This window comes from Aethalodelphis obliquidens, unplaced genomic scaffold (genome assembly GCF_003676395.1).
Source record: "Aethalodelphis obliquidens isolate GAN/ISIS:26980383/991018 unplaced genomic scaffold, ASM367639v1 scaffold46, whole genome shotgun sequence".
Lineage (NCBI taxonomy): Eukaryota > Metazoa > Chordata > Mammalia > Artiodactyla > Delphinidae > Aethalodelphis > Aethalodelphis obliquidens.
Window position 1 is genome coordinate 12,236,267 of NW_020837990.1, and position 12,373 is coordinate 12,248,639.

General features: G+C 49.8%; 2 protein-coding genes across 9 annotated transcripts in view; one reads left to right on the forward strand and one right to left on the reverse strand.

Moving 5' to 3' along the window:
* The window catches only part of PPP2R1B (protein phosphatase 2 scaffold subunit Abeta), a 36,163-nt gene extending 29,306 nt beyond the window's left edge, over nucleotides 1–6,857 (forward strand). Inside the window, exons 16-18 of the mRNA XM_027082351.1 lie at nucleotides 1,842–1,859; nucleotides 5,714–5,772; nucleotides 6,728–6,857. Of these exons, the coding sequence (XP_026938152.1) occupies nucleotides 1,842–1,859; nucleotides 5,714–5,772; nucleotides 6,728–6,820 (170 nt within the window). The 3' untranslated portion in view covers nucleotides 6,821–6,857. The remainder of the gene's footprint in view (nucleotides 1–1,841; nucleotides 1,860–5,713; nucleotides 5,773–6,727) is intronic.
* The window catches only part of SIK2 (salt inducible kinase 2), a 132,073-nt gene continuing 123,294 nt past the window's right edge, over nucleotides 3,595–12,373 (reverse strand). For 3 of the 8 annotated variants that reach the window (XM_027082340.1, XM_027082345.1, XM_027082343.1), the window contains 3 exons: nucleotides 11,623–11,733; nucleotides 10,801–10,892; nucleotides 7,816–10,087 (listed from right to left, as the gene is read on the reverse strand). In XM_027082340.1, the coding sequence (XP_026938141.1) occupies nucleotides 9,514–10,087; nucleotides 10,801–10,892; nucleotides 11,623–11,733 (777 nt within the window). In that variant the 3' untranslated portion in view covers nucleotides 7,816–9,513. The other 5 variants (XM_027082341.1, XM_027082344.1, XM_027082346.1 and 2 more) reach the window with 5 other exon arrangements.

The following is a 12,373-nucleotide window of genomic DNA, read 5'->3' on the forward strand; positions in this document are numbered from 1 at the left end:
CTAGGTGGGACATGGATTCTCCTGGATGTTCCTTCATCCGTGGTACCCACGGCTGGTGCTGCTCAGACTCATCACTGAAAACGAAGAGTTTTCAGTGGGCAAAGTTCTTGGTTCTTAACCTGGAGCAGGTGCTCAGAATAGGGCGTCCACCCTTAAGTCTGTGACGGGATTTTGCAGGCTTCAAGCGACCATTTTCTGTGTCCAGTGCTGGGATGCTCGAGTTAAAGGAGAACAAGACCGGGAGAGGTGCGATACCGTGACAAGTCATTAAAGGGAGCCGGGGTCTGCTGAGTGCTTTCTTGTTGGAGGCCGTGTTAGGCCAGGCTGCGTCCGAACCTTGCAGTAGAGCTGTGGTTAACTCAGCTAGTCTATGTTCCCAAGTTACCGCTGGGATAACGGGCTTTTGCAATGATTTGCCCAGGTTAGCGGCAGGGCTGGGAGTGGTGCCAGGGGCCGAGGACTCAGCCAGAGGTTCTCCGCTGCCTCCCGGGCTGTCCCTGGCAGAGAATGGGTAGCCTCCACCCTACCTGGAGGGCCTTTCTGGCCAGAGTGGTGCTCCAGGGGGTGGGCCGGGGAAGCTAGGCTCTGTTCTCCCAAAATTGCTCCTGGCCAGGCCCTCCTTGCCCAGCCCTTTCGTCCCCGGGGCCTGCTCCAACTGCCTGGCTGCCCTTTGACCCTCTCTTGGCTGGCACAGGGACCCTACTAAACATTTGGGCTTCTCTAGTGACCAGAGGGCAGTTCTAGTGGGCCCCAGACTGGAGTTGTTTCGGCTGTGAACTCGGGATCCCGCAGCGTGGCACGCTCCTAGGAAAGGCCTTGGGGGCTTTCCCTCAGTTCAGTTGTGTTCCGCCCCCCATCTCTGTGGGTGGCCCTGGCGTGGTGGTGATGCACTCACTCCTGAGGGTCAGGGTTCCCAGTCAGGCCCCCTTTTCGTATCTCAGGTCCCATTCAGGGAGTGAAGAGAGCGATGGAGTCAGAAGCTCTCAAAGCCTGCCTGACAGGGAGAGCGACGGCTTCTCCCTCCGAGAGGCCAGATCCCCGATACCTCTTTCTTCTGGGCCCAGATTTTCTGAGCTCTCTGCCCAGCCAGCTCTTGGGGGCTCAGCTGCAGGGGGAGTCCACTTCCCATGGGCAGTGTCCTTTCTCATCCGGGGTCCTCACCTGGGGGCTCAGCCCTGCACCTGCTTCACCTTGGCTTCAGACCAGCTCTGAGTCAATGCGCTTGGGAAAGTCCCTTAGAAATTTATACAAAGGCAGCTATCAATGCTCCCTATCAATGTATTTGCAACTATGGGTCCAGAGGAATTCAGCTGCACCAGCAGATTGGGACATCTATAGCAGGAAGGCTCCTTAGTCGAACGGCTGGAGGCACAGAGCAAGCTCTGCACTCTGCCTGACCGGGCTTTTGGGTTTGGCCTCAGTGATTTGCCAGTGATGGCTAGTGTCTGAGGTGAGGGTCCAACCCCTTCACTTCAGTCAAGACCCACATCTGTCTCCCAAGGGGACACTGTAAAGTATGGGCCATGGGCAATATTCCATCCCTCCAGAGCTCCTCCGCCTTGTCATTTCTTTTCTTTTTTAAAATTAAAAAAATTTTTATTGGAGTATAGTTGATTTACAATGTTGTGTTAGTTTCAGGTGTACTGCCTTATCATGTATTTGAAGTGACATCACTGGGGCCAAAATGAGGGCAGAGCGGCTGTACCCTGTGCAGGTGACATTTATTTTGTAGCTATGTGGCACCCAGGATTTAGTAGTGCACAAAGCCCAGAACTTCCTCCTATGGTGCCCTGGGGCTGCAGGCAGAGCAGGGGGCTCTCTTCCTACCTGGATCCACCCAGGGAGGGATGGGAACGCTCAGCAGGGAGGGCCCTACCAGAACGGTAACTCTGAAGAGCGCGAGGGGTTGCAGACCGAGTTGCTAATCTTGAGTCAGGTGTTAGAAACCCCTCTAACCCCGTGAATGGGCCTTAGGGGGTCCAGGAACCAACTCCTCCCCTGAAATTATCTGTCTAAAGTTGTATGTCTGTGTACATATGTTTCCTAGGAAGAGGATCCAAAGCTTTCATCAGCATGTCGAAGGGATCTGTGAAACCTCAACTTAAGAACTAGTGGGGTGGAAAGGAGCAGACGGCCAACAACAGAACCTTGGGTGGGGCCCTGACTGGTGCGATGGAGGCGGGCTCTGGTGACTGCAGACACGGCATCACCTTGGAGGTGTGGGCACAGCTGACAAGCTCTAGACCCCAGCCCAGCTGGGCCGAGGCCCTGGATCTGGAGCTCAGGTCGCCCTGGTCCCTTGCACTGAGCCTTTGGCTCACGAAGGCCACAGACCGAAAGATGTTCTGCACAACGTGAAGGTCAAGGGCTTGACCGGCTGCTAAAGTTCTGGCCGGTCTCTGCAGGCAGGTCTGTTATTTTTGCCTGTACCCTGGACACAGGGGGTTGTTTCTGGCAACACAAAATCAAAATGATGGAGAAACTTGGTGGGAAAGGGGAAAGTTTGTAAAACATCCTTACTGAAAGTGTTTTCCTTTAAAGAAAGGAAAAAGCAATTGAAACGCAGTGTTGCTGAAGTCTCGGTTGCAAACACAGACGACAGCCGTTCGGGGCAGGACTGAGCGCCTGAGGCAAGCGGAGCCGAGGCAGCAGGGCAAGTCAGTGGGGAGGGCTCCGCTCTCTTCCTGCCCTTGGCCGTCTCCCCCGGGTCTTCCACTCCCACCAGGGCCAGTGGATGGTCCCTCAGTTTGGACGCTGTCTCAGTTCTATAGCACGGGCTCAACTGGAATGGTCTGAGTGAAACCAAAGCCTGAACTTGCTGCCAGAAAGTAGGATTTTTTTTTTTTTGGCCGCACCACTCGGACTGCAGGATCTTAGTTCCCCGACCAAGGATGGAACCTGTGCCCCCTGCAGTGGAGGCGTGGAGTCTTAAGCACTGGACCGCCAGGGAAGTCCCCAGAAAGTAGGACTTAATAGTGCCCTTTCACTCAGGGTCTGGCACTAAAACAAGTCTCGAATGTATGAGAGTGCCCCAAATGCCTCAGCAAACGGATTCTCCAGCACCCGAGGGCACTGAGCTGGCTCCTGTCTCTCGGAGGGGGACCGCAGTGTGTGCATGTGTGCGCGCGCGTGTGTGCACACGCAGCGTTGAACCCTTTTGCACGGAAGATGTGCCATCGTAAGTGCCAGCGTCTGGCTGGGCCCCCATTCCCTCCCTTCGCCCTGCAGCTTGTCATAGGTGAGCCCGAGGCGCCTGCCCCCCTCCTGCTGCTTCAGAGGTCCTTGTCCGGCTCCGTCTCTGAAAGTCCAGGAGCCCCAGGCAGCCCGGGCCTTGTCCGTGTGCAGAGTGCGGTTAGCCGTGCTTCCGTCAGCGTTCTCAGCAGCTACCGTGTACTCCGGCGATTTCAGAGCAAGGTATTATTTACCCTGCTGACGTCAATGAGAACATATTATCCACTGTCCTTTTCTGCAGCCTGAAATGAGCACCAGAGCTCAGGGAACACAGCCACCTTCCATACTTTTCAAAATTCCACCCCAGGCCTGATGAGGGAAAGGCCCTATCTTATCCACCTGACATTCATATCATCCAGGCTCTTAGAAAACAAGTTGTTTTTATTTTAATTCAAGAGGGCTGGAAACGTAAAAACAGTACATTTTCCTTGCAGAAAAGTACCCCATTTAAATTATGTTTGATACAAAGATCATTTATTAAACTGCATTTTAAAGCAATTTTCTAACATTGAGTGACAGGTTACATTTTGATTTTTTTCACATTGGAGCTATTATGATTTGCACTCAAAATACCAAAGCTATTGAACTCACCATTTTCTTAGTAATTAAAAAAAAAAAAGCACACAGAAAAAAATAACTACAATTAGATTAATTTAATCAAAAGTAACTCTTTCACAAACCAAACATCCAGCAAAGACCACCCTCCTCCCTTCAGAAATAAGCAAATAATCTTGCCCTTTCTACAAAGTGCAAATATCTCTGTATCAATTTTACTTCCTAAATTGCAATCCCCAAAGAGAAGCAAACCTCCTTTTCACTCTGGTTCTTTTTCCTTCAGAGATTTTGGTGGAGGCAGATTTCTCTCGCCATCAGTAGTGGGACAGCATCACCACGTGTATTTCCTTGATTGAGCAAATCTTGCACAGATAGGCATCACACAGCCAGTGGCAAGTCCCTGTTATCTGTATTTGCTAATATAACATTATTCCAATCTGGGGTCATATTTTTCCAGGATGTTATTTTGTACTTCTATTTTTAAAGCTCCTCCCTAACCCACCCACTTTGCCTCTGAAGACAAAAGTATTCAAAGTATGTTATTTTTTTAACCCTAAAAGTACTTGATCAGCACTTCTACTTGACGGGTCTTAACTGTAAAGTTGATACTTTATCCCCCTCCTCAGGACTGGGCTGAGTTCCTGATTCTTTTCTGAGCGACACCCTTTCCTGGGGTTGAGTCTGTTGGTCTGTGATGGTGAGTCAAAGCAGTGCAATTTGGCCCCTTGGCGATCAAGAAAGGGTGTGTCCCGTCATATACTTTTTCAGGAGGTTACTGTATTGTGTGAGGTGGAGAAATGAGACATCTGTGATGTGAACCTGAACTTCTGTAGTTAATGGGATGCTGGAAAGATGGCGATCTGCGGGGCCTGTGTCTCCCTTGGCCTTGTTCATGCAGGGCCACCTGGACAACTACAGTTGTTACCTGGAGGGCAACACTTCCCCCAAAGCCAGGCGGCTGTCAAGTGGGAGTAAGGTTTCGGGGACAATGTCACATTCACCCAGTGCTTAACCAAGGTGGGGGCTTTGTTTATACAGCTGTTTGCTCATGAGAAGAGTCAGCTGCTACCCAGGAGGGAAGAGCGTGGATTGAGAAGCCAGAGCACCCAAAAGCCCGTCCCGCCTCCTCCGCTCACGAGCTCTGTGGCTTGGACAAGTCACATAGCCTTCCCAGAGCTTTGGTTTACCCAGCCGTAAAAAATGAGGCCTATTTGCTCAACTAACTTCATAGTACTGTTGTGAGCATTAGAAAAGATTACTCGTGAAAGTGCCTGGTAAATTGATGTACAGACAGAAGCTACTGCTCCTTTTGGACAGACAAGCTGAGCGCTTGGGCAGGAACCATCAAACCTATCACTGGCTGCGGGCTGTGCTGCTGCCTATTTCTCAATCTCTACAACAGTAGGTGCCCCATTCTGCCAAATGTGTTGAAATCTGCCCAGATGTGGACAAGATGGTGGTATAGCTAGGGCGGCTGCGAGTCTTCTGTAATCAGCCAGGCTACCTTCACGGGGAAAAATGGTGAAACAAAGATGTGAGGGGCACTGTGAGACCAGGGACTCGGGGTCCAAGAGGGGCTGTGGAAGGCCAGCCTGAGGTCATCTCGTGCCTTCCGGGGGCTGCAGGCTGACAGACACAAAGAGCTCTGTAATTAGTCTCTTCCCTGGGACCACACGCCAGGGAGGACCAAACCAGCGAACCTGTCAGAAGGGATACATAAATTTGTTATCATTTGTTTTGTCCAGCTTAGAAAGAGAGGCAGATGATACTGCTCTTGTCTTCCACACATCACTCTGAAGATAAGTTCTGGAAAAATTTCCAGAAGCAACAAAACGATCAAAGCTCCCTGCCTATACGATGACTCCAACTTACTACCTGTTCTCCAGTTTTTACCTTTGATGTCTAGGCACAAAGAGACTGAGTGGCTCGGTGGCTTCCAAGGAGGCAGTTGAGGCAGTCCAGTTTAGGGGTACACATGCAGCCAAGGTGAGCCCCGGCACAGGGGCTCTGCAACTGTTCACTGGGACCAGTGTCGTCCAAGGACCCCACGAATTGTCTCAAAGGAGGACGAACGTGAAAAATTATCTAGAGTGAGATTTTCCTTAAGCCAACAGGGAGCTTAAGTGTAACTGCTGATACAGGCTTTTAAATGTAATCCAGGGCTAGAAATCCTGAGCCAACACAGAAGCCAGTATTCACCTGGGGCCTGACCACAGCTGGGAGGACCCTGCAAAGGAAACCATTCATTTCCTCAGGTCCACGTGTGTGAACCGCCCGCACCTGAGCAGGGGCTGTGCTGACCACCGTGTACCTGGACCCCCGACCAGTCAGAGGGGAGGCTGCCGCTTCTCACCTTTAATTTCTGGTTGGCCAGCCAGTCACTCTTGGGCTGTGAACACACCCTTCTTCGCAACTCTAACAATTAGGTAGAACTCATTTCTCTGAGAAGCCCCCTTTCGGGCAGAGAGGAAGAGGCCAGTGCCACCGCGAGTCCCTTCTGCAGAGGCCTGTCGTCAGCTGGGGGCGACACTCACACCAGGCGGTCCCCTCCCTCCCCATAAGGGCACAGGCCCCCCACTACTCTGAGGTGAGGGCTGCCTTTGGTCCCGATCGCGGGCTCCTGCAGTCCTGCCTGACTGACTCGGGACACCGCTTCAACGCTCTGAGGAAAAAGCGACTCTGACTTTCTCTTTCCTCGGAGGCAAAGTTGGATGCAGAAAGGCAGGAGTCCTAGAGTGCCATCTCCCAGTCCTCCTTGATGGGCCCCAGATGCTTCCCCTTACGTGCAGATTGGAGGGTCCTCCTCTGTGTTCCCAGGGCAGCAAGAGGGCGGGGCAGGCCTGGGCGGGGCAGAGGCGGCAGGGGACAGTCAGCGCAGCTCACCAGTTTCAAGTGGAACATCCACCCTCTCTGCTGCGCTGACGTGCTGTTTGCCTTACAGGGACCAGCATATCAGCGGCATGTAAATACTAGAGACACACTCGCCCAACTGGAAATTGCAGAGCTAGTGCATTTTCCCCAAAGCAGAGACTAATACCCCTGGATTTAAAAAAAAAAAAAAAAAAAAAAAAGCATAAACAAAAAATAGAGTACCACACATATTGCACTTTTTGCTGAATGAAATTTTTACCTCACGTTCATCTCACCAAAGTCTCTTCAGAGGAGCCTGGTTTACAAGATAATAAAGCTAATGGTTATTATACAGTAGTGTACACACTGCTAATGTGAAACAGACTGGAAGGAAAGTCATGATTTCAAAGTACCTCTAGTACTAAGCCTTCGTAGTGTTACTTTAGTATCTGTGAAGAGAAAACTGCTTGGAGGCTCACATAGGTCGCTCACTAGTCGGGGGACAGAGCAACGGCGATGGTCAGACGGGGCTGGGAAAACACCTGACTGACGGATGGCACCAGCCTCCTCTCGCCAGCTTACGTTTCAGCAAATACAGATTGTTATGGAATTTATTGATTTCTGCTTGAAATAAATGAGAAAAGCAAACAGGAGCTTACAACATAGTCCAGCAGGATGGGTCACGCTATTCACCCTGCTGTCGTCGGTCTGAACAGACCCGCCACGGCTGGGTGCTCCCCAGTGTCTACCTCTGGGGCCTCTCCCGCCTCATCTGTCAGCCCAGTCGTCCTGCCGTAGCTCCCAGCTTTCCTGGGCTCAGTGGCTCATAGCCCTGTGGGGGGCAGGCATCTATGCCGATCTGTGACTCTGCCATTCCGGGGACTCTGAAATGAGCGGCCCCCGTTTTCAATCTGGAAGGCATTTTAATTTCATAAATATTATAGCGCTTCTGTAGAACATTTTGGGAAAACATCCTTCTGTCTAAACAAATCAAGCCCTGTTTTATAACTGCCTTATTTTGCAAAGACTTAAAACAGGTTAGAGATCTTAATGAAAGGATCTCTTAAATGAAATGATGGTGTCTATTTCACGAAATCATCAATCTTAAGCATGAGGAGGAACAAACAATCCGTAGAAGGAACCTAATTCCTTCTTCCTGGGTTTTCACTGCGTGTTGTCAAATCACAAAAATGCGTCCTCCACACCACCCTCCCTTGCTCACACCCAGAGGCCAACCCCAAGCAGAGGGCCTCTGTGGAGCGTCCTGGCACCAAGAGGAGCCAGGACAGAACTCCTAGACCTTCCATGTTTCTCCCCACCTGCGTGGACACGTACTACAAAGAGGAAAGGCAACTTAAAGGTGTTTTCTAGATGCAGCATCAGTGTAGTATCTCTCTTCTTTGTGCTTTAAGGAAGATGCTTTGTGCTTAACGCATTCATCTGCTGATAGGACAAGCCATTCTAAAGGACAGAAACATAGTCTTTGTAAATAACACTGAATTTGTAACACTTGGACGTTACTGTCCAAATGACAGATTACTCCTTACTTCTAAGTACACAGTCAACTAGCCGTAGCATCTTTGTTACTTATTCTGATGACTGGATCGTAAGGGTTAATAGTATACACTGTGGTTGGCAGATGATCTGCTTCAATGGTTAACACCTCTGTGGTCTTTTGAATATTGCTGTAATACTTGAACATTTCATTGCAAGTCAAAACTCTAAGGAAATTAAGGATGTGATTCCCACATGGTGGAAAACAAACTCTGAAGTGACTTTGGATTTAGCATCGACATAAATGGAAAACTGTTGGTTTCTACAGAAAAGAAATCATTAAAGCATGATCTGGGGGGGAAAAGGCACAGCACTACCACTTCACATGGGAGATAAAAGTTCATTTTTCTCATCCTTAAAATTTCTAAGCCCTATATGAAACTGTCCAAATATACAAAGCTCAATAAATGACTAGCAACATCTAGGGTAAAGTCAAAGTAGTTATTACATTTTAAAAGAGACGCTAATTCCTCTAAAGACCAACTGCCCCAAACCAGAAGTCTCCACAGAAGACTGTGCAGGAAGCGCCCGTCTTCCCCGGCCCAGGGCTGCTGTTCTTGACGGTTCCTTGAGTTTCCTGCCCCTGGTCTCCACTGCGGTGCATCTCTTGGTTCCACAGGCGACATCTTTGGAGCTCTGAGGACACTGTGACCCAGGGCACCTTCTGAAGAGGTGTGTCACCTATTCTCAGATGGAGGTGACTGCCAGTCTCAGGGGTCAGTACCCGCTGTTACTCAGTGGGCCCTGAAACAAAGCTCACGCTCTTACCGCTTGGCAGTGATCTCGGGGACAACTTGCATCAGCAGCTTAGAACTTATGATTCACTGACAAAGTACAACTTTCTTTTATTTCCTGTGCATCAAATTTCATCATGTATTCTTGATTTGCCTTTAAGGAACATGCTGTTGCTTGGTTTCTTGCCTTTTTTTTTTTGCCTATACGTAACGGCACACATTTTTTCCTGCTTTCACCAAGGTTTCCCTCGATAATGAACTGATGTAGTTCTGTGTAAAACCTAGGTCTGGATGTCTTCTTCTTATAAAACTTTTGTTGGTGGCTCTGATGAGAGCTTGCTCCACTTGACCTAAGGGCATGAGCTGCAGCCTACAACTATGTTCTAGCACTTGCCACAGAAACCCATGGTGGGACGGAGCCATGAGGAAGCAACATCCACCCGGCCAGGCCCTCTGATTCCAGTTGGATGACTTGACTTTTTCCCCATCAGGGAGAGGGGGGGAAAATAAGTTTTAAATTGAAAAGGCTGGAATAAAAATAGAAATACACACTCTCTTCACCTGACCCGCCTCACTTCCCACGCTGAGGTTAATTTACCAGGACGTAGCCACTGTGCTGTGGGTCCACGGCTTCCAGCATTTCACAATCAAAGAGTCCAGGGAACTCCGAGAGCGCTAGAGGGTCATAGCTGGAGGGGGCCTCCTGCAGTCCTGAGCTCCTGGGACAGCCCGGCGCCGCCAGGCCGCTCTGCTGGGCTCCATCCAGGGAGTACTGACAGGGACCGGGGCGGTCTGGCTCGGGGGAGGCCGCGCCTGGCAGCTCGCAAGTCTGATAGGAGAACTGTAAGGTTCCCCGGGCGGCCCCTGAGTGCTGCGGGGGCGGTGGCGGGGGAGCAGCCCGGGGACCTGGCGAGGCGGACAGCGGCTGCAGCCCCATCTCCCGGTACTGGCTGAGGAAAGGGCTGTACTGCATTTGCTCCGAGGCAGGCTCCAGGACGGGGCTCAGGGGCTGGGTCAGGCTGAAGGGCGGCGGCTGCTGGGATGGCGGCGGTGTCTCCTGGTGGGGAAGGGGCTGTGGGTACGAGCTCTCTGCTATCTGCATCTGATTAAAATATGCCTGCAGCTGAGACTGTTTCTGGAGGAAGAGCCGCTTCTGTTGGAGTCTAAGTTGGCAATACCAAAAGAAAGAATTTTAAATCTTCTTCAGTGACGGCAATTTTAATGTAAATCCAGTATCAGTCATTAGTGTCCGTCCTCCCACTTCTCTCTTTCCCACGGCAGGAGAAAAAAAAAAAAAAAAGTGGGGGTAGGAACCAGTCATGTTTGGTTTCTTAAACCCAATCTTATTTTTTGTCCCCCAATTCTGGCTGATCCCTCAGTGCTCAAGTGAACACGAATTCCTTTTCTCTAAGACTCTTTTTTCCTCCCTATGAAACAAGAGGCTGATTTCCCATCTGGAGTGTTTTGAAGCGGGGTTGACACCTTGGTCTCTGTGGGTGTCTGTAGGTTGATGGATTAGGGTAGTTCTACCTTGGCCAAGGTGTTTCTACTAGTGAGGCCTGGGGGCACGGGATTACTACAAGGGAGGATGGAGGCCTTCTCTCCAGTATAACCCACTTAAACTGCAGTAGCTCACGGATCCTGAAAGCTTAGGTCTATTCATAGCCCAAAGGGGAAACACTAGGAGAAAAAGAAAACAAAGCATGCTTAAGGCTGCTACTCCCTGACAGGCTTATAGTCCATGGACAGTGGAATATCCATGTTAGCGTACTGAAACCTGTTTTCCTGGTAGAGGCAAATACTAGGGGAAAGGACAACATACCCAGCTTGTCTGCCACAAAGAAAGTGATTTCTTTGGCCAACCACCATCTCTCACCTGTGTTCTTGCAGCTGCTGTTCAAGGCTCCGTGGTGGTTCTTTACAATAAAGCTGACAGGTGTTCTGGGCTTTTGACAGAAGGCTGGGCTTCTGGAAGAGCAGAAAAATACAAGCGTGACATGTTGTCATCTAGGACGCAGTCATTAGACTGTACTTCTGCCTGGAGGACGAAGCCAAGTGAGTCCTCCAGAATCTGCGCAGGATGCAGGGACTGACACTTGCTCGTTGAGACCCTGGGAGAACCTGTGGCCCAGCAGCATTGGGTCAGCAGGCCTGGGCTGTCTCAGCTCTAACCTGCTTCACTTTTCTGTCTCTAAAAGTTCTCTAGGACCGGGAGGTTCATGGAGACTAAAAACAATGAGAAAAGTGGAGTTAGATCTATAGCAAAGGCCACGGCACCTGCTGAATGAACAAATGATTCATTCTTTATGGGATCTATGTTGTATCATTTTTAAAGATTTTTGGGCACCAATAGAGAGCTGATAGTACATTTTTTGCTGACTCGAGATTTCCATTTTATTTATTATTCACTAAGAGGCATAATATAGAAGTAAAGAAACCAGGGTTCCCTTTCCTGCTGCTCAGTGGCAGTACCCTTTCCTGGAGTCTGAGGACAGACCTTTTCTGCTGCCAAGACAGAGCATAAGGCTAAGTCTGAACATGTTTCTAGAAACTGCAAGTGCAGAGTCAGACCCACCTGCCTATAAAGGAATTAAGCAGCTGCCCTAAAAAAATACCAAGCAAAACAGGTTCCTGCTTTGCAGAAAGGCAGATTCAGGACGAACAAAGTGAGCTGGAGCAACAAGGGGGAGGATCCCACCTGGAGTCTGTGCTGCAGGTACTGGGCTTCTAGGCTGTGCCGCTGGGAGAGCTGAGGGTGCGCGCTGCCGGGGAGCGCAGACACGCTCTTCTGCTGAGGAGGAGCTTCCCCCTGAGGAGCAAGGGGTGGAAACACTTTCAATTTCCCACGTGGGAGAAAGTTTCAAATCTCAGTTTAAGCACCTTGGCAAATGTCCAAGGGGAACTCCAACTCTGTTAAGACATGACCCTCAATGCTTTTACAGTAACTAGCAGGCTGAGGGTTAATCACTTTGCAGAAAGTGTATACATGCATTACCTGTAGTAAACGATTACCTAGTCAGTACTGGAGCAAAGGCCCCTGATGTCAACAGAAGCTTATTACCTTCATGTGGGCATCAAATGCTATAATATCCCTGATGTACTGAAAATGGGCTCAAATAAAATGTATTAAATAAACAGCAATAGTTTTTGTATTTTTAGCATAAATAATTCACTTATAATATTTAGTGAAGTGATATCACATCAAAAATAGTGGCAACAAGCTTCTCATTTGTACTGTTATTTGTTTTCTGTGTGTGTGCGCATGAAGGGAGGGGCGTTCAAGGGAGACTCTTAAGGGGTATAATTCATATAAAATCTGCCCTATGAACCGAGCATCGCTTGGCAGCATCCAAGCCTCCATGTGGTACTGATCACCTGGGCCAGCGTGGAAGGGTCTAACCCAACCTGTCAGGCAGATGGCAGCAACAAGGAAGGCCTTCAGGCTGTGG